The sequence below is a fragment of the Chanos chanos genome, chromosome 6, assembly GCF_902362185.1.
Source record: "Chanos chanos chromosome 6, fChaCha1.1, whole genome shotgun sequence".
NCBI lineage: Eukaryota > Metazoa > Chordata > Actinopteri > Gonorynchiformes > Chanidae > Chanos > Chanos chanos.
The window spans coordinates 24408735-24430625 of NC_044500.1; the positions used below are offsets into that span (position 1 = coordinate 24408735).

Consider the following 21891-nt stretch of genomic DNA (forward strand, 5'->3'; position numbering starts at 1 on the left):
TGTTAGAACCACTGACGTGTAACCACAATGATAGGTTCACCCAGCACAGATCTGATGAATAAACAAACATGACATGCTAAAAATACATGTGTCCTCAAGTTTGAAATTTAAAATTAAACATGTACGTATGAACTGATATTACAGCATTAATGCCAAAAAACCCAGAGATTTCTATACAGGGCCAATAAATTACTCAGCGAACAACTTCACTGCAAAGTCAAAATATTTTTATTTTGTCATTTTGTTCAGTTGTAGCATTATTGAATGTGAATGTGAAACCTTATTGACAATTAATTCATCATCCTAAAATGTAGACATGTTTGGGTTCTCTACTGTCAGTGACTAAACTTTGCTCTGGACTAAAATGGTTAAAATATACTTGGTCAAAACAGTAAGTAATGCCACATGCCATATGACTCACCCTCATAAAATACTGAGATGGTTTCTCTTTTATACAGCACACATTGCAATAACTTTTATCATTTCATTAAACATCCTCAATCATGTACACAAGCATTGTCATATAAACTAAACCTGAGAGAGTTGTTCAGCACACATAGCCCCCAAATACCTATTCATATTTTCATTGTTTAACAAGACAACAGCATCTAAAACAAATATGTTTATAGCATGTGTTAATCTTTGCGTCAGAAATACTCTAAAATATGTGGAAATCACTGAAAACAAATCACCACCACAGCTAAGGGGCTAAAAGGCCTTAATGAGAAAACCCCCCAGTGTGACCAGCGGCAGGATACTGGTCTAACTGGCCTACAGCTGGACTGTCTGTTAACCCATTGACTGACTGACTGACTGACTGACTGACTGACTGGTTGACTGATAGATTGATTGACAGCAAATGCATTAGTGTTCATTTCTCCATTCTGGATGCACATGGCTCTGTAGTGCACTCTCTTCCAAATCTGATGGAACACACACAAACATACAGTGGTTAATCTAAGAGCCATATGGGGACAGCTTATTGTGAGTGTGTCCTCTTTGATTGTGTAAAAGTGTTTACCGTCACATTCCGTGTGGATTTTAAGGGTCGTCAGGCGACTAACGAGTTCCTCCTCTCCCTCAGCATCTCTGTAGTTAAAGCCAGTGTATCCCTGTTCTTCTTCACAGTACTGGATAAAGCTGAAACATACACACCCATGTCAGCTAACAGATGAAGATTACTCAGGACAACACACTCAGACACTCGGATTTAAAATCTCAACGTGAAACGCATGAGACTAAACATATAACTCACTCACAGAGCACTTTACAGCAGAGCTATTGCAAACTGTTGACTTCCTGTAATGTTACAAATCCTGGGTTGTAGGAATGCAATCCTGACTCAGTCCCGTGTGAGAGTGTGTGTGTGTGTGTGTGTGTGTTTGTGAGTGTGTGAGTATATGAGACAAATGTAACTCCAAATGTAACTGCAGTATTGGCCAGACTCACCGTTGCCAGGTGCGGTTTTTGGTCAGAATGACGGGGTTTCCCACCACAATGAGCAGGGACTTTGCTCTGGTCATTGCCACATTGAACCTCTGCAAGGGGAAAATGACTTTCAGGACAATGACATATAAAGGACTGTCACTCCATCATTATCTTTTCCCACTCTGTCCACATGGGTCTGTATCAGCACTTAGCCATGAGTGTGTACTGTACATACATCACAACCTCTGAGTCCTTCACCTCAAAACAGAGCCCGACCGATACAGGAATTTTCAGACCGATACTGATTTTGATATTTGATTATTTAGAAATCCGATAATAATATATCAGCCAATATTCTTTCTTTTTTCTTTTTCTCAGAAACACATAACATAAACAAAGATTTTTCCTAACATTTGTTATGTGTAATTATGTAAGAGTCCTCATCATGATAACATGACATAATACAGTTTAAAAATGAACTTGTTTTATTGTCATAAGTAGTACTTTGAACAAAGGTACAACAAAATATATTACATTTTTGATAAATAATGCAGTAAACTGATACAGTGAGCTAGAGTAAACGCTGTTGAATGCATCTAATACTACATGACTATAGTCATGTCATATCGAGGATTTGTGACTTTGGGATTTCACACTACACGTTTAAAAGAGAAACTAGATAACTTTGTGTGGCTACCAAGCCATGTTAGATACTTATTCAGCTCACGTTTATTTCTGTGTCTCCCCTGGTTTAACAATTTCCAATGCACCAACTGTAACTACAGACGTGCAAGTCACAGATATATTTACCATTGCCTCATTTAGGCAGAATTAGTTAAACACTGCAGTTTAATCGCTCATTAACGTCAGCAGTCTTCCACTGATAAACATGGCATTAGCTTGCTTCGTCGGTAGCCTAACTTAGCAATGGACAGCATTATAAGTTGCTGTAAACGATGTCGCCAGAGAAAATTTTTAGATCGGATGAGGGAGAAATGACAGGACCGTTGTTTGTTTACTTGCTAGAACTACGATGCTTTTTCCTAAATAAACTTACAGTCAAGTTTGTCAACAGCTTAGTCTACACCACTCAACTAACATAACATTAAACGTAATTTTGATGTTTGACTGACTGTACTGGCTTTCACCTTACTGCAGCAAAACCAGGCATGGGCGACATGAATGTCATACCATGGGTGAAGGATCCATCTTCCGTCTCTTTTTTTAATTGTCATTTATCGGCCATTATAAATGCCGATATCGATTTATCTGCAATTAGCTCATATCGGCCGATAATATCGGCACCCCAATTTATCGGTCAGACTCTACTTCAAACCACTGCCCAGATAGAAATATCTCTTACTGTAGATGGCTGTAGATCTCCTGCTGAAAGCCTGACAGTTAATAGGATTGTGTACCTTCTCATCTGTGACGAAGCCCATGTTGAAGTCTTGGTCCATTTTAACATAGCTGAGACTGCTGCGGACAGTGGACACCATGATCACCATCTTCTCTTGGCCCTGGAACTCCTCCACTGACCCCACCTGATACACCACACACATGGGCTGAGACCAACAACATTCTCCCTCACCTCACTTAAAGCACTGGACAAACACAGTGTCACACTGATAAGCACAGTTAAGATGAGAGAAGATCAAAACACAGACGGATGGGCCGACCTTAATGTCCTTCCACTGGCTCAGCTCTCGGACTGACCTCAGAGCAGTCTGAATTTTCTCCACCTGGAGATGTGAAACACTGCCATTAACATACACAGAAAAAATGTGCTTAATGTCTGTTTACTCCTTTTGTTTTCAGCACTTATTGTTAGGCACTCCGAGTACTTTACAGTGAGGCTAACAAGAGGACTGTATTCCACAACACATGTCCACTTCCTTCTTACTGATATCAGAAGGACCCGAGTGTCAGTGTCTGTGGTTTGTGTTAAGATAAATCAACACTGGTGAGGATCAGCAGCGCTGGTGTGCTCTTTCATCAACTGCCCTGCTATTACCATCTGTAGGCAGACAGCTGTCTCAGGGTGCACAGTAATATCATCTAGCTATGTGTACATTTACACAGAGACAAAGTTCAATCTTACTTGCTTCCTGTAGGGGGCGATGATACCGATGTCTGAAGGGGAAAGTTTAGGCAGGCCTTTTTTACCCTGAGTTTCTTTTAACTTGTTCAGGTAGCTGACGAGGATCTCCACCTCTGTGACGTTGAAGAAAGAGGGACTGTTGGCCTCTCTCTCATCTTTTCCCATAGCTCCATGGAAGATCACCGGGAATCCCTGAGAACAACACACACACACCCCCTATGTTCAGTTTCTCCCAGTGTGGCCACTCTCTGCCTCTCCTGATTATCAGACTCACCTTTAATCCATTGATTTATTATCTTGTATCGTAATACCAGGACTTTGTCATTTGCCTTGTGAGGTTTGCCTTTCAATCCTTCTGTTCTGTACTTCTTCCTGGTACTGTCTATGGCTTGGTGTGTGTGACTTTGATCTGATTTGTTTGATTTCCAAACTTTGTCTTGCAAGTTGGATTTTGGTACCAGTTCTTTGTTTACTTTGCAAATCATGTTGGGCTCTTGCCTGTTTAATTGCTATGTGTTGCAAGAGCTATTTGTCTCTGCAAATGGATTCAAGACCCCCTTCATTACACACAGCTCTAGGTCAGCCCATATACTGTAGTCATAACATGTCTCCCCAAATAGTCACCTTGAGCTTTCGTTGACAGGCTAAGACAGGTAGTGCCAGTCACTTAGAGACTACTCCCCAAACACAGCTCACCTGGAAGATGACTGGTGGCTAACATAGAACATTAGTGTGGGGAGCAACCTGCCAGAGTCTTTAATTTTATTCTGTTATAGTCCATAATCTGTAAATTACTATTATAGTCCATAATCTGTAAATTACTATTATAGTCCATAATCTTAAACTGACTGTAACAGCACATAATCTGTAACTGACATTTAGAGTTTGCATTCTGTAACTGACTCTTATAGTACATTATCTGTTACAGGCATTAATCGTAAATTGACTGCTATAGCCCTAATTGACCCTAAATTAAAATTTTAAACCATCATTTTAACTGACAGTTACTTTGTAATAATGAAGAGCATGTGTCACCTTCTTTGGCAGATGTTCCCATTTACTGAAAGCCTCACGCTCCATCTGTTTAGCAAACACCTGAAGCTCGTTGTCGTAGAACATTTCATTGGGGATCCTCAGTATGGCTGGGTGAGACCTGAGGAGAGGAGAGGAGAAGAGAGGAGAGGAGGATAATGAAAGGAGGAAAAAGACAAACAGTTACTCTCAGTGCTACTCCTGAGAGAGTAAGTGTGGGTAAGAGAGGCTGTGGGTACCTGTAGTTCCGCAGGAGTTTGGTAACGAAGCGCCTGTCATACTGGCCGCTCCCGGTGCTCTTTTGATACAGCAGATTTTCCCTCATCAGTCTCTCTAACAGTGACAGTCCTGTCCAACACAGAGAAAAGCACAGTACAACTGCTTCAACACAGCATTGTCACAAAGCACAGCATAACTGCTTCAACACAGCACTCTCAAAAAGCACAGCACGACTGCTTCAACACAGCATTCTCATAAAGCACAGCATGGCTGCTTCAACACAGCATTCTCAAAAAGCACAGCCCGACTGCTTCAACACAGCATTCTCACAAAGCACAGCCTGACTGCTTCAACACAGCATTCTCACAAAGCACAGCACGACTGCTTCAACACAGCATTCTCAAAAAGCACAGCCTGACTGCTTCAACACAGCATTTTCACAAAGCACAGCACGACTGCTTCAACACAGCATTCTCACAAAGCACAGCCTGACTGCTTCAACACAGCATTCTCACAAAGCATAGCCTGACTGCTTCAACACAGCATTCTCACAAAGCACAGCCTGACTGCTTCAACACAGCATTCTCACAAAGCACAGCCTGACTGCTTCAACACGGCATTCTCACAAAGCACAGCTGACGTCTCACGTCAGTGTATGGCTGTGTCTCAGAATCTGGCACCCGTGGTAACAGTGGGTGTTTTTATGAGTCTCTATGGGAGGGAAGGCTGATCCAAGAATAGAGTCTTCGCTGTCCACAGAATACATTTGAAAACTGTTTTATCTGCCGCAGGACATGATATTCGTCACTATTCAATGTTCAATCTTCTATGCTATATTCACTTTCTTACATATTGTAAATCAGCTGTTTTAACGGCCATCTGGCTGAAGCAGAACCTTACACCGGCTTCTTCATGATATCAAGGTACCTCTTCTTTGCTTTATTTGTTTTATCATTTATTTATTATCAGATCTGCTAATGTCTGCTAAAACCTCAACACAGATCTGCTGACATCTGCTAAAACCTCAACACAGATCTGCTCCTGTCAGTGGTGTTAACAAACAGAAAAGAGAAGGAGCGGGTACCGAGTCCACAGCGCATTGCCAGGGGTGATCTCAGGACTGGGCCCAGCTGCCGGGGGTCTCCAACAAGCACCAGCTGACCCTTCTCAGGATGGAGCAGTCCTACACACCACAGGAAGCAACAGTGAGAAGAGTGGACAACAGCACACTATCTCTCTTACTCTCCCAATCTCTCACACACTCTCTCTCTTTCACATATACACACAATTACACTCTCTGATTCAAGGCCTCTGTCTTCTCTCTTTCTTTCTCTCTCTCCTCCTCACTTACCTGTCTCTCTCTCCTCCTCTCTTACCTGTGTCCTTCTCTTCTCCTCTCTTACCTGTCTCTCTCTCCTCCTCTCTTACCTGTCTCTCTCCCCCTCTCTTACCAGTCTCTCTCTTTCCTCCTTTCTTACCAGTTTCTCTCTCTCCTCCTTTCTTACCTGTGTCTCTCTCCTCCTCTCTTACCAGTCTCTCTCTCTCCTGCTCTCTTACCAGTTTCTCTTTCTCCTCCTCTCTTACCAGTCTCTCTGTCTCCCCCTCTCTTACCTGTTTCTCTCTCTCCTTCTCTCTTACCTGTGTCTTTCTCTCCTCCCCTCTTACCAGTTTCTCTCTCTCTCCTCCTCTCTTACCTGCAACTCCAATAACACACTCAGGCTCCACAGCTTGTCCGGCCTCGTCAATGAAGATGTGACTGAAGTGAGTGGGAGGGATGCCTCCAGACACAAGCCTGAGAAACACAGACACAGTCAGCCCTTCCACGAAGGTTTGCTTTAAAAACAAATGAAGAATGTTGATGAATAGACTGTACTTATTAATGCAGAGCTGAAGTGACCTGTCCACAGTAGTCAGAGTGACATTCATTTTCTACACAATGTTTACCACTCATGCTGAACTCTGTTTCAACAGTTAGGAATCTCTCCCTCTCAAAGCCCACTGTTCAGTGAACAGGGCCTTTAGACACCCATACATAATGTAATAAGGGATAAAATAACTCATAATTATTATAGTTGAATATTATGACGTGTTTTTGAGATTTGGTGTGATCAGATCAGGTCTGTACCGTCCAGCTGTTACCAAGGTGACCACGATAACTCTGTATTCCATCAGAGTCTCCTTTGACGGGAAGACAAAGCCATCCACAGCAGCGTCCCAGTTACTGTGTTTCTGAAAAGAAAAACACAGATAATGAGGAGGATGTCACTCCATCTCCTTACCATACGTCTAGCACAAACTGGCCACACTGGACGGCCAGCCCGGTGTCTTGAGAGTACACATGTGAGTGAATCTTCGGTGAGTTTACCTGCAGCTTTTTGGGAACAGTGCTTGGATCTCTGCTGCTGGCATAGAGACGGTAGAGATGATGGCCATCCACATATCCTAGCAACCGCTCACACAGCAGGTCTGATGCACTGTTAGAAGGTGCACAGGCCAGAACACGAGCAGAAGGGCATGACTTAATTACCTGACACACACGCATACATACACACACACACACACACACACACACACACACACACACATACATGCACGCATACACACACACGCACACACAAACACACACACACACACACACACACATAGAAATATATAAGCATGATATTAATAAGAGTATTTAAGCATTCCAGTATTTGTCACTGAAAAGAAGTCAGAGCATGTAGAACTACGAATGTTTGACAGTCTGACTGTGTTAACTTCAGTGGGGACCTTTACTGTATCACATATAACTGGACGTTTCACCTGCTTTATAGCCTCCACCAGAGTGACTGTTTTGCCTGTCCCGGGGGGTCCGAAGACTAGGTAGGGAGCTGGTTTGGACAGCCCAGAGACAATGTGCTGCACAGCTGCACTCTGCTCTGGGTTGGTCTCCAGGTCACGGTTACACATCCTGTGGAACAGAGTGTACTCATTTTCCACTCACTCCATCACTGTGTTCTGCACCTTACAGACAAAGCTTGATGCAACTGCATATCCCTCCTTTTAATCAATAACTAATAACAGCTACGCCGATTTCACTGCTTTGCCTGAAACTCTAACACTCTTAAATATTAAGAGTACCAGCACACAGACACAGAACTAGCACAGTCAATGCATGAACTGAGGCATATGGTAAAAACTGCACTTGCTAATGTTAAAAGAATGACATGCGGATGTGAATGAGTGTGTGTGGGAGACCTGAGCTGAGGAAGAGATGTGTCTCTGACTCCGTGGTCTGAGGGAAAGAGCACCGCCCCCAGCCTGTGCTGACCGATCAGCTCCACAGCACGATGCTGGAGTTTCAGAGGGAATCTGTTAAAGCTGAACTCCACATCAAACTTCATGTTGCTGATGAAGCGCTGCAGAAGCCTGTAGGAGTGGACCAACAGAGTTCCATCAGAGTTACACCAGAGTTACATCCTGTATCAGTAGACTTACACTGACATAAAAATTACAATGTCCTGTCTTAACTGACTTACACTGAAATAAAAATTACAGTGTCCTGTCTGGGCTGACTTACACTGACATAAAAATTACAATGTCCTGTCTTAACTGACTTACACTGAAATAAAAATTACAGTGTCCTGTCTGGACTGACTTACACTGACATAAAAATTACAATGTCCTGTCTTAACTGACTTACACTGAAATAAAAATTACAGTGTCCTGTCTGGACTGACTTACACTGACATAAAAATTACAATGTCCTGTCTTAACTGACTTACACTGAAATAAAAATTACAGGGTTCTGTCTTGACTGACTTACACTGACATAAAAATTACAGTGTCCTGTCTTGACTGACTTACTCTGAAATAAAAATTACAGTGTCCTGTCTGGACTGACTTACACTGAAATAAAAATTACAGTGTTCTGTCTGGACTGACTTACACTGAAATAAAAATTCCAGTGTTCTGTCTGAGCTGTCTTCACTGACATAAAAATTACGGTGACCTGTATCAGGCCTTCGACTCTGAAAAGAGAGAGGGGTTCTAACTTTTTGGAGAAGCTCAATTTGACTCGGTCTAGCTCCACCTGGTGGACATAACCCTTATACACAGTGATGGGTTCCGTTTTGTCCTTAGACAGGAACACAGTGAGGTAGTCTCCCCGTAAGACAGACGGCCTTTTTTCTGCCACGCCAGGAACCTGAACGGGATGTGGAAGAAGCGCTACATTAATCAGACTGTCTATAAAAGGATAGCACAGTAGAACTAAACAGTCTAGAGCCACAAACACAGAAGTTAAGAACTGCAGATGCACACACAGAAAATTTGGACTCTGTGATGGAATTCTGTGTCAATGCAACATCTGTATGAAGGGTGGGTGGTAGTGTACTCTCTGTGCTGTGTAACGTCAGTGCTGTGTGATGACTGTGCAGTGTAAGGTTTGTGCTCTGCAGTGTAATGTTTGTGCAGTGTAATGACTGTGGAGTATAATGCCTGTAGAGTATAATGACTGTGGAGTATAATGACTGTGCAGCGTAATGACTGTTGAATATAATGCCTGTGCAGTGTAATGACTGTAGAGTATAATGACTGTGCAGCGTAATGACTGTGGAATATAATGCCTGTGCCAGGTAATGTTTGTGCAGTGTAATGACTGTGGAGTATAATGACTGTGCAGTGTAATGACTGTGGAGTATAATGACTGTGCAGCGTAATGACTGTGGAATATAATGCCTGTGCCAGGTAATGTTTGTGCAGTGTAATGACTGTGGAGTATAATGACTGTGCAGTGGAATGACTGTGGAGTATAATGACTGTGCAGCGTAATGACTGTGGAATATAATGCCTGTGCCAGGTAATGTTTGTGCAGTGTAATGACTGTGGAATATAATGCCTGTGGAGTTTAATGGAGTGCAATGACTGTGCAATGTAATGTCTGTGGAGTATAATGACTGTGGAGGGTAATGACTGTGCAGTATAATGACTGTGGAGGGTAATGACTGTGGAATATAATGACTGTGGAGTGTAATGACTGTGGAGTATAATGACTGTGGAGTATAATGACTGTGGAGTATAATGACTGTGCAGTGTAATGACTGTGGAGGGTAATGACTGTGGAGGGTAATGACTGTGGAGTATAATGACTGTGGAGGGTAATGACTGTGGAGTATAATGACTCTGCAGCTGCCCTACGCGTGAACTGCCTAATTTAAATACCAACGCCTAATTTAAAACCAAATTAAATCTGGGATTAAGGTACGTGAAACTTTCACTATGGCAAATGCTCAGCCTGTTCAGTGTGTCGAGTGCAGGATGTTTAGCCATTCTTCCTCCGTCATTAATAATAGCTCTGTTTGTGCTAAATGTGCATTAGTTAGCTCCCTGACGGAGAAGATTGTAGCATTAGAGATGCGCATCCAGATGCTAGAGAGGCTTAGTGAGAGTGAGAATAGCCTAGTCCTGTAAAAGAAAATCTGGATGGCTCAGGAAGAGTTAGCAGCTCTCCGACTCCGGCACTAGAGCCCTCACAGCGGGGCGAATTGGGTGACGACTCGGCGGCATAAGTGCAAAGCCAAAGCTAACGCTAAGGCTAGCCCACGAGAGACGCACCACTCCCCGCTTCACGTGTCCAAACAGGTTTGCCCTCCTCAGTGAAACACCCGCTGAGAAACCTGAAAGAGCTCTGGTTATAGGAGATTCCTTCTACGGCACGTGAATTAGCTAGACCTTTAGGGGCACCCAGCAGCCTTAGTTAGCTGTATTACCGGGAGCCAGAGCGCCGGACATAGCAAGTAATCTAAAGTGTTAAGTAAGCACAGGTTTTCTAAGGTAGTTTTTCATGTAGGAGCTAACGATATACGCCTTCGTCAATCAGAGGTTACTAAAGTAATATCGTAGAGGTGTGTAAATTAGCGAAGGCGATGTCCGATGCAGTAATATGCTCTGGCCCCTCATCCCAATCCGGCGAGGCGATGTAGCTTACAGCAGGTTATGGTCGCTGAACTGCTGATGTCCAGGTGGTGCTCTGACAACAATGTGGGCTTTATAGACAATTGGAATAGTTTTGAGGGCAAGGCTGGCCTCTTAGGGCGAGACGGTGTCCATCCCACTCGGGAAGGTGCTGCTCTCATTTCTTGTAACATAGCGCATAGTCTCAGAACAGTTAATCCGTGACAATCCAGAGCCAAGGCCAGGGAGCAGGCAAAAAGGCTAAACCGACCGTCTGCTAGCTGCACAGAGTCGTCACCCAGGTTAAACTATATTGAGACTGTGTCTGTTCCCCGACCTATACGAAAATGTAGAAATACTCAGAGAATTTGTTCTAGTAATCTAATTAACATAGATTTAAATCATACAGAATGTACCGCCAGCACCTTCGATCTAAAACTAGGACTGTTAAATATTAGATCTCTTACTCCTAAAGCGCTCATTGTCAATGAAATTATTACTGATCAGGAGTTTAATGTACTGTGTTTAACAGAAACGTGGATCAAACCAAATGAGTACGTCGCATTAAATGAAGCTAGTCCTCCCGGATACAGTTATATACACCAGCCTCGTGTAACTAGCAGAGGAGGAGGCGTTTGCAGTTATTTATAATGATAGCCTAGGCATCATACAAAAACCTCTACATAAATTCAATGCGTTGAAGTTCTTTATACAAACATAACATAGTAGCCACAAAAAATACCCAGTCTATCACACTAATTATTATCTATAGACCGCCTGGGCCGTACTCTGAATTCCTCTGTGAATTTGCAGATTTTATCTCAAACCTTGTTATTTCTTTAGACAAAGCTCTAATGTCGGAGACTTTAACATTCATTTTGATAACCCACAGGACCCTCTGAGAACAGCGTTCGTGTCCATTCTAGATTCAGTAGGGATTAATCAGGACGGTCATAGGGCCCCACTCATAATGGTGGCCACACCCTCGATCTTATACTAACAACTCGGACTAAATGTAGGAAGTATAGTCACATTTCCACAATCTGAAGCTATCTCAGATCATTATCTTATCTCATTCAAAATATTTCTAGTAATAATATATGCAGCTCGCCACGCTATCATAATAAACGTACGTGTACGCCAGCTACTACGCAGAACTTTATCAATAATCTCCCAGAGTTATCAACTTTGACTGGAACAATGTCACACCCCACAGAACTTGATCAGGCAACTGAATCTTTAGAGTTAACATTCCGCAACACCTTAGATAATGTGGCCCCACTTAAAAGGAAAATAATCAGAGAGAAAAAACTAGCTCCCTGGTATAATGAGCACACACACGCCTTAAAACTTACACTCGAAAATTAGAACGTAAATGGCGCCAAACTAAATTGGTAGTATTCCAGTTTAGCATGGAAGGAGAGCCTCCTGAGCTATAGAAAAGCTCTTAGTGCCGCTAGATCAATGTATCTCTCCACCCTAATAGAAGACAACAAAAATAATCCTAGATTTTTATTTAATATCGTATCAAAACTAACTGGGAATAAAAAGCACCTCCGGAAACAGGCACACCATCAATGTTCAGTGGCGACGCATTATGAATTTTTCAATAGCAAAATTTGAAAATATCAGGCAAACAATCCAGGCTATAAATTTTAAACCAGATAATTTGATCACTAACACTGTAGATAACAATATAACTATATCAGATCAGCGATTAGAATGTTTTACTCCCCTTCAGGCGACCGAATTGACCTCACTAATTTCTTCATCAAAATCACCAACTTGTGTACTAGATCCCTTACCTACACGTTTCCTTAAGCAGATACTGCCAGTAGTCATCGAACCGCTTTTTAAAAATAATCAATTCCTCCCTTAGTACTGGCTATGTACCTAAATCTTTTAAACTAGCAGTTATCAAACCCCTAATTAAAAACCTGACCTTGACCCCTGTTCATTGACCAACTACAGGCCAATATCTAACCTCCCCTTTATTTCCAAGATCCTAGAAAGGGCTGTAGCACAGCAGTTATGCTCATACTTACATAAGAATAACATCCATGAACTGTATCAGTCAGGATTTAGGCCTCATCACAGCACAGAGACAGCACTGGTTAAAGTTGCAAATGACCTCTTACTGGCCTCTGATCAGGGTTGTGTCTCCTTGCTTGTGCTACTTGACCTCAGTGCAGCCTTTGACACCATTTGATCATTACCATTCTCCTTGATAGACTAGAAAATGTTGTTGGAGTTAAGGGAACGGCCCTCTTATGGCTTAGGTCCTACTTAACTGATCGTTATCAGTTTGTTGATGTAAATGGTGAGTCCTCTGCACATACTGAGGTAAAGTTCGGAGTCCCGCAAGGTTCTGTTTTAGGCCCACTGCTTTTCTCTTTATATATGCTACCTCTAGGTAATGTTATTCGTAAACACGGTATTAGCTTCCACTGCTATGCTGATGACACACAGTTGTATGTCTCAGCGAAGCCAGACGAGAGACACCAACTTAACAAAATTGAGGAATGTCTAAAGGATATTAGGCACTGGATGCTTACGAATTTCCTCTCACTCAACACTGAAAAAACAGAAGTACTTGTACTAGGATCACATGCAGCTAGGAGTAAGCTTTCCGACCACATAGTTACTCTGGATGGCCTTTCTCTTTCATTAGGTGCAGCAGTAAAAGATCTTGGTGTAATTATTGACCCCAGTCTTTCATTTGAAGCTCATGTAGATAATATTACCAGGATAGCCTTCTTTCATCTTAGAAATATTAACAAGATAAGAAATGCATTGTCATTTCAAGATGCTGAAAAATTGGTTCATGCTTTCATTACCTCTAGATTAGACTACTGTAATGCCTTACTGTCTGGATGCTCTACTAGGTGTATAAATAAGCTACAGTTAGTTCAGAATTGCAGCAGCCAGAGTTCTTACTAGAACCAAAAAATATGATCACATCACCCCTATCTTATCCACACTGCACTGGCTCCCAGTCAAATCTCGTATTGATTATAAAATCTTACTATTAACATATAGAGCATTAAATGGTCTTGCGCCACAGTACCTGTGCGAACTCCTGGTCTTTTATGATCCACCACGCCTACCTTAGATCAAAAGGTGCAGGCTATTTGTTGGTACCTCGAGTTATGATGGCTACAGCAGGGGGCAGAGCCTTCTCTTACAGAGCCCCACAGTTATGGAATAGCCTCCCAATTAATGTTCGAGACTCAGACACAGTCTCTATGTTTTAAGTCAAGGCTGAAACTTATCTGTTTAGCCAAGCCTTTTGCTAATAGCTCTTTACTAGGCACAGGAGCAGATCTGGAGGGTTCTCGGGCATAGATTGTTTGGTGAACTGGGATGTTTGGATGCTGTCGCCCCCCCACTTTAACATGTTCACTCAGGTTTGTTGACTGTGGAGTGGGTGGCCGCCTTGTGTCCCAGAGTGCCATCATGTCCATATTACCTTCTAGCTCTCCCTTTTAGCTATGCTGTACTAGTTAGTCTGCTGGATGTCCCTGCCTGCACTCGGCACACGATGTTATATTTACCTCAACCATTATGTGGAAATGAACATCTAACAATGTCCCTCTCTCTCTCTCCTCTCTCTCTCTCTCTCTCTCTCTCTCTCTCTGTCGAGCCACACATGCTACTCCTGAGACACCAGTGATCCTGACTCCTCCCGCCCTGTGGACTGATCCATCCTGGTGTCATCATCTTCCATCCCCCGTCAGCCTCCTGTCTACATCACCATCCCCTTTGTTCATGCCCCAATTTATTTTCAGCTGTAACTGCCCACGTGGTCGGCACCTATTGCACACCTGTCTGACCAAGGAGGGGTCTCCTCTCTCTGTGGTCCTCCTCAAGATTTCTCCCATTTTCCCATTTCCCTCTTGGGTTTTTGGGGAGTTTTTTCTTGCCCGCCATGAGGATTAAGTCAGGGGGTGCCGTCATATTTTGATTTGACTGTTGTGGCCTGTAAAGCCCCTTGAGACTGTAAACAGTGACATTGGGCTCTAAATAAACTTGAACTTGAACTTGAACTTGACTGTGCAGTGTAATGACTGTGGAGGGTAATGACTGTGGAGGGTAATGACTGTGCAGTATAATGACTGTGGAGGGTAATGACTGTGGAGGGTAATGACTGTGCAGTATAATGACTGTGCAGTATAATGACCGTGGAGTATAATGACTGCGGAGGGTAATGACTGTGGAGGGTAATGACTGTGCAGTATAATGACCGTGGAGTATAATGACTGCGGAGGGTAATGACTGTGGAGGGTAATGACTGTGCAGTGTAATGACTGTGGAGTATAATGACTGTGCAGTGTAATGACTGTGGAGTATAATGACTGTGCAGTGTAATGACTGTGGAGGGTAATGACTGTGGAGGGTAATGACTGTGGAGGGTAATGACTGTGCAGTGTAATGACTGTGGAGTATAATGACTGTGCAGTGTAATGACTGTGGAGTATAATGACTGTGCAGTGTAATGACTGTGGAGGGTAATGACTGTGGAGGGTAATGACTGTGCAGTATAATGACTGTGCAGTATAATGACCGTGGAGTATAATGACTGTGGAGGGTAATGACTGTGGAGGGTAATGACTGTGGAGGGTAATGACTGTGCAGTATAATGACTGTGGAGTATAATGACCGTGGAGTATAATGACTGTGGAGGGTAATGACTGTGCAGTGTAATGACTGTGGAGTGTAATGACTGTGCAGTGTAATGACTGTGGAGTATAATGACTGTGCAGTGTAATGACTGTGGAGGGTAATGACTGTGGAGGGTAATGACTGTGGAGGGTAATGACTGTGGAGGGTAATGACTGTGGAGTATAATGACTGTGCAGTGTAATGACTGTGGAGGGTAATGACTGTGGAGGGTAATGACTGTGGAGTATAATGACTGTGCAGTGTAATGACTGTGGAGTGTAATGACTGTAGAGTATAATGACTGTGCAGCGTAATGACTGTGGAATATAATGCCTGTGCCAGGTAATGTTTGTGCAGTGTAATGACTGTGGAGTATAATGACTGTGCAGTGTAATGACTGTGGAGTATAATGACTGTGCAGCGTAATGACTGTGGAATATAATGCCTGTGCCAGGCAATGTTTGTGCAGTGTAATGACTGTGGAATATAATGCCTGTGGAGTTTAATGGAGTGCAATGACTGTGCAATGTAATGTCTGTGGAGTATAATGACTGTGGAGGGTAATGACTGTGGAGTATAATGACTGTGGAGGGTAATGACTGTGGAGGGTAATGACTGTGGAATATAATGACTGTGGAGTGTAATGACTGTGGAGTATAATGACTGTGGAGTATAATGACTGTGCAGTATAATGACCGTGGAGTATAATGACTGCGGAGGGTAATGACTGTGGAGGGTAATGACTGTGCAGTGTAATGACTGTGGAGTATAATGACTGTGCAGTGTAATGACTGTGGAGTATAATGACTGTGCAGTGTAATGACTGTGGAGGGTAATGACTGTGGAGGGTAATGACTGTGCAGTATAATGACTGTGCAGTATAATGACCGTGGAGTATAATGACTGTGGAGGGTAATGACTGTGCAGTGTAATGACTGTGGAGTGTAATGACTGTGCAGTGTAATGACTGTGGAGTATAATGACTGTGCAGTGTAATGACTGTGGAGGGTAATGACTGTGGAGGGTAATGACTGTGGAGGGTAATGACTGTGGAGGGTAATGACTGTGGAGTATAATGACTGTGCAGTGTAATGACTGTGGAGGGTAATGACTGTGGAGGGTAATGACTGTGGAGTATAATGACTGTGCAGTGTAATGACTGTGGAGTATAATGACTGTGGAGGGTAATGATTGTGGAGGGTAATGACTGTGGAGGGTAATGACTGTGGAGTATAATGACTGTGCAGTGTAATGACTGTGGAGTATAATGACTGTGGAGTGTAATGACTGTGGAGTATAATGACTGTGGAGTATAATGACCTGTGCATGTGTAATGACTGTGGAGTATAATGACCTATGCAGTGTAATGACTGTGGAGGGTAATGACTGTGCAGTGTAATGACTGTGGAGTGTAATGACTGTGCAGTGTAATGACTGTGGAGTATAATGACTGTGCAGTGTAATGACTGTGGAGGGTAATGACTGTGGAGGGTAATGACTGTGGAGTATAATGACTGTGGAGTATAATGACTGTGCAGTGTAATGACTGTGGAGGGTAATGACTGTGGAGGGTAATGACTGTGGAGTATAATGACTGTGCAGTGTAATGACTGTGGAGTATAATGACTGTGGAGGGTAATGACTGTGGAGGGTAATGACTGTGGAGGGTAATGACTGTGGAGTATAATGACTGTGCAGTGTAATGACTGTGGAGTATAATGACTGTGGAGTGTAATGACTGTGGAGTATAATGACTGTGGAGTATAATGACTGTGCAGTGTAATGACTGTGGAGTATAATGACTGTGCAGTGTAATGACTGTGCAGTGTACTACCTGCAGTGTAAGGACTGCATAGAAGTACTGCATTGCAAGTTTAAAGTACACAGTTGTAAATACTATGACACTTGAGGACCAAGCCCTCCTGTGTTTCCTGGCAACTGTGACCAACATAAAACAGTGTTTTCACTATACAAGCAACAAGACCGGATAATCCTGAACCAATTCAAACTTCACTAGAAGAACATGACCATGACATCACCAGAACCACATCACTCCCATAACTGAACAGCTCACTCTGCTAATGCCTCAGTAGCTATATCTGAGCAGACACTGTAGTGAGAAGTGTATGTGTAGTAGAGGAGTGAAGGAGTTATGGATTGTGTGGTTCCTGTTAGACCAAAGGTCAGTTTTATTATCCCACAAGAGTGGATTTTCAGAGGGAATTGGAGGAGTATGGGCTAGTGAAATCAGATAAGGTTAAGTACAGTGTTAGCATGCCAGTCTGCCAGCGGCTCCTTTCCCCGGGATAGTGCTATGAGCAAGTAAAGAGGGAGTGATAAACACAACCCATAGAGATACACCATCCTGTCATAACTGATAATCTTTTGCATGCCTGGTCATGACATTGTTATGATGACAGGTATGATGCTGTTTCATTGCATCCTGGGTGGTTAGGTGTAGCATCACTCACTTGTAAAATTAGCAGCTTTTTGTTGCGTGGGTCAGGAGTCATGGTTTGGCTGGATAGGTCATACTTCGTGATATCCACCTCCATCTGAATCTCCTCTAGGTGCAGGAGGAGGTGAAAACGTTTTGAGTAGTTTTTTACGGATAAGGTGCTGTCCAGGAGCTCTCTGAGACCACAAAACACACACAGTCAAGGCTGTGACCATAATCAGCACACACAGCATCCAGAGTCACGGGAACAACGGATTTGTATGATATCTGTGCTATGAACAGATGAGAATAGATAAGAATGATGATGAAGGAGGAGGTAGCCCTCTGTCACCAACCTCACAGAGGGAAGATTCTGTCTTGCCGCAGGAGAAAGTTGCTCCGAGTCTTCCAGTCTGTATTTAACTAACTCCTTCAGGTAGACAGGATATTTATAGTCCTTTAATTTCACCACAACCTTCAGAGGGTGTGAGTAGGAACTACAAAAAAAAAGGAGAACATGGCGTCTCTACCACTTTACCAAAGCACTGCACTGAAATTACTTTAAACTGAAAAAAAAGAAAAAAATCTCACTCACAAATTCAAACACCATATTCATCAAAATCTGTGTGGATTAAGTGAAATCCTGAAAGATTATTTGGTTGGAAATGCTGGTCTGCACAATACCAACAGAGGAGAGAATATTGTTCATGGCTTCAATACGTTCTATACACTATAGTCTTCATACTGGACACACAGTAGAAATCTCATACAGGTTACATACACCTGAGATCCTGCCCCAGTCATCAGTCCTATTTTAGACTCACTTGTTTAGATATGTTCAGTGAAAGAAAGGAAAACCAAACCCTTTTTTTCTGTTTTTTAAACTACTGTTACTACTGATCCCACCTCTCTGGTGCCTCTCCCTCCTCCACCACACGTCCAACCGTTTGCCTTCCTCTACGCTGAGACTTATATGGGGCCACTGGTCCCAGCTTCACGGCCAGCAGAGTGCACACCACAGCCTCCAGTTCCCTCACAATACAGAAGGGTTTGGGAGGACCAGGGGGTTCAGATTCTGGACAGAACTCAAAATACATGGTGGCCGGGAAATGTCCATAGTGATGCACGCAATACTGTACCTCCACCTCATAGCTCTCTCCTGCGGAGAAAACATCGAGGAGTTTTAATGCAAGCTTGTCTTTCAAATCCCAAAGCACTGTGTGTGTGTGTGTGTGTGTGTGTGTGTGTGTGTGTGTGTGCGTGTTCACGCATTAATGTATTAACTAGCAGAAAAAAATCAATTGAATTTCAACTTATTCCCTGGGCTGCCTGAGTCTGACACTGAATTGACTGTAGCTCTGGTCCTGGCTGGAGTTATTTGGTGACTATTTTCCAAGAAGACACTCTTAGGCATGGTCCATGACAAAACCTCTCAACGGCTGACAATGTTACCTGTTGATCTTACCTGGGCAAAGGAGTAGTGGACAAACCCGTGTCACTCTCCGCTTGTCAACCAGAGTAAAGCAGCAGATTCTGTGGAGTGCTGTGTAGTAGCTGAAGTAAATGCAGTTCTCCCCCTTGTTCATGATGTGGAACCTGACAGTAAATAATTTTCCGAGGTCTTGGATGTTGACCTGAACCTTCCCATGAGTGCTTCCTGGGTCTGAAGTGATCTCAATACCCCCTTTATCGGCAATGAGCTCAGCTCTGATTGGATAAAAAAATGGAGCCATGAGCCAGAAAGTGATGTCAACAAAATGTCAGTTAACCATCCTATAAAGACCTCCAGGTCTACCTCTTGCCTCTGAACTCAGCAAGTACATCACCGATGCCAGCCCACTGGGCCTCTCAGGTAAGTGACAAGGGAAAAAGGCACCAAGGTTGGAATTGTAATCCAAAGGTTGGCAACTCCTCAGTTAGAGACTGACTGTCCTCTAGGATTTTGTTCCAGCCCTAAATTACATATTTAATTGAGTTAATTGAGGTAGAAATGAGCCAAAGCAGGACATGGGAATCTCTCATTTGGGATCTCACAGGGTCCAGTCCAAGCCACTTTCCCATCCATACCTAAAGTATAACTGTTTACAACAGAACACATCAACCTAATAACAATACAATGCCAGTCTTCAGGTATTTTAGCCAACATCATATCACATCTCAAAACAAGGGTATCAAGGGACTGTGTCTTGTAAATGGATTTGTATAATGATATGTCGCCTAATTATATAAAATACACATGAAAAGTGATCTTCAGTTTTTGTAAGGGTGTCATTCGTCTCTCTGACCTGTTCGCTCTGAGCCTCTGAAGGACCTCCTTTGCCAGTCTCTTCTTTGGGGTGAGCACTGGGTTCACTACAGAGGGAGAGCGGCTAGAGGAGGAGGCCACAGAGCCTCCATTTTCCTCCTGTATGGCTTTCGGTCTCTGTTGGGGAGTTCTCCACTGGTCACAGTAGTACACACGTACCTTTGGAATAAAATCAGAGGACAAACATGTGTACAAAGAAACAAACACATCTGAGGGCTCAGAGAAGGGTAACAGGTCGTGTGCATGTGTCCTGCCTGAGGATCTTACTTGAGGTTTGGCATGTAGGAACACTTTGCCTTGTCTGACGCTTGCTTTGTTGAACTTCTGCAGGGCATAGATCACGTTGGAAAAGTGTGGGTTGCTGACACGTCCCCTAAAATCAAAGGCATTTTGTTGAAATGCTGTTTGTAAATTCAGCATAGTGACCTTTAAAGATAAATCACACCTGTCATGATGAGATGACAATGATTCCCAATGCTCTATTTATGTTGAGTAAAATGACTTAAGACAGTCTTTCCATTAAAATAGCGCTTGTTTTCATGTTTGTCACACATACGTCAGTCGGAGTAGCTAATGCATGTTTACAAAGCATTCTCTGACTAAAAAGGACCACAAAGAGGCTTTTTAACACAGCTGACAACAGTGTTAGAATGGGCAGACCACCATCACCATATTATAGCGGACACTAATCATTCTGTTGCGACATACAGTATATCAAAAACAACTAGATACATGAAAACTAATCTTCAGTTTCAAGTACCGAAAACACGTACAGTGCTTACATATTACATTAATATATATCTCCATGCGTTACAGACAGACCAATAATGAACCTTTTAAATTCCAAGTTGTAAATTTCCCGAAGCTCATGTTTGTCTGTTTTCGTTTTCCTATCCCCCAAGAATTCAACAAAATCCAGTCCAACCTCGTAACATGCTCTTAGAGATGGCATTATGTGATTTTTGTAATAGAGTTGATATTTGCGCGGCAGTTCAGGAAAAGCCGGATATATGCACATTCAGTTGGTCTCTACCCTCCCCTCTGAAAGTTACGTCCACTGAACCCAAGTGTGTTATACGGGATCGTGAAAAGGTTACGTCAGCAAATACAAAACGAAAAAAAAAAGAAACTGTTACAGAGTTAGAGACATAAAGGAAACTATTTCAGACGTACAAAACTTTAAATTAAATATAATGTGAGTGAACTTTTATTCACTTTTTGATAGGAAGATATGGAAATAAATGTTCTTATATCCCCGCGCAGAAACTTTCGTTTTAATTTGAATCCTTAACTTTGTGATACTCCCTTAATTTTATCCGCTATTACATAAGCTTTGGCCCATTCCACGGATCTGCAACAGTATGGGATGGGCTGCCACTTTAACCAGCAGAAGTCAATGGATGAGTCTATATAAGGCTGTTGGTTCTTTTTTCTAACAGAGCTGTCTCTGTTAACCCTACGTTTCCCCAAGTATATGTGGTACCTATTTGCCAATTAATTAACATTACTTTCCCAAAGCACGTGTCACGTTAGAACGAATCCCTGATTAATCAAAAAAGTTATATGACGAGAAAACATTGTCCAGGCTATTAATGGTCTCTCGAAAATACGCAAAACAGCCGAATTTTACCAGCTTTCAACAGGTACCCATTTTAGTGAATAAAAGCACCAGCAGGTGGCATAGCAAATCTTTCTATTTTGTTCTGTTTTGTTTTGGGGGTTTTGTTAGATTGTTTGATTTTTGTTTTGTTTTGTTTTTTGTTTTTTTTATGT

General features: G+C 42.7%; 1 protein-coding gene across 1 annotated transcript; it reads right to left on the reverse strand.

Moving 5' to 3' along the window:
- Positions 1 to 294: 294 nt before the first annotated feature.
- On the reverse strand, positions 295 to 21070 carry mov10a (Mov10 RNA helicase a). The gene is made up of 22 exons (XM_030778184.1): positions 20952 to 21070; positions 20386 to 20491; positions 20099 to 20277; positions 19279 to 19520; positions 18720 to 18972; positions 18170 to 18310; positions 17848 to 18010; positions 8815 to 8966; positions 8018 to 8188; positions 7583 to 7730; positions 7146 to 7307; positions 6906 to 7009; positions 6475 to 6572; positions 5865 to 5963; positions 4801 to 4909; positions 4565 to 4682; positions 3530 to 3721; positions 3108 to 3170; positions 2847 to 2972; positions 1450 to 1538; positions 1022 to 1140; positions 295 to 923 (listed from the first exon to the last, which is right to left on the reverse strand). The coding sequence occupies exons 1-22, from the start codon at positions 21068 to 21070 to the stop codon at positions 865 to 867; spliced, it is 3012 nt and encodes a 1003-aa protein (XP_030634044.1). The 3' UTR covers positions 295 to 864.
- Between the last annotated feature and the right edge of the window lie 821 nt (positions 21071 to 21891).

Bases quoted from the DNA above. Each gene is read 5' to 3' on its own strand.
- mov10a (XM_030778184.1), bottom strand. From the start codon at position 21,070: ATGCCATCTCTAAGAGCATGTTACGAGGTTGGACTGGATTTTGTTGAA. The intron at 7,010-7,145 runs GTAAACTCACCG...TTTTCTTTTCAG, and splicing joins CTGTTCCCAAAAAGCTGCAG to AAACACAGTAACTGGGACGC. The intron at 3,171-3,529 runs GTAAGATTGAAC...TCACATCTCCAG, and splicing joins TCGCCCCCTACAGGAAGCAA to GTGGAGAAAATTCAGACTGC.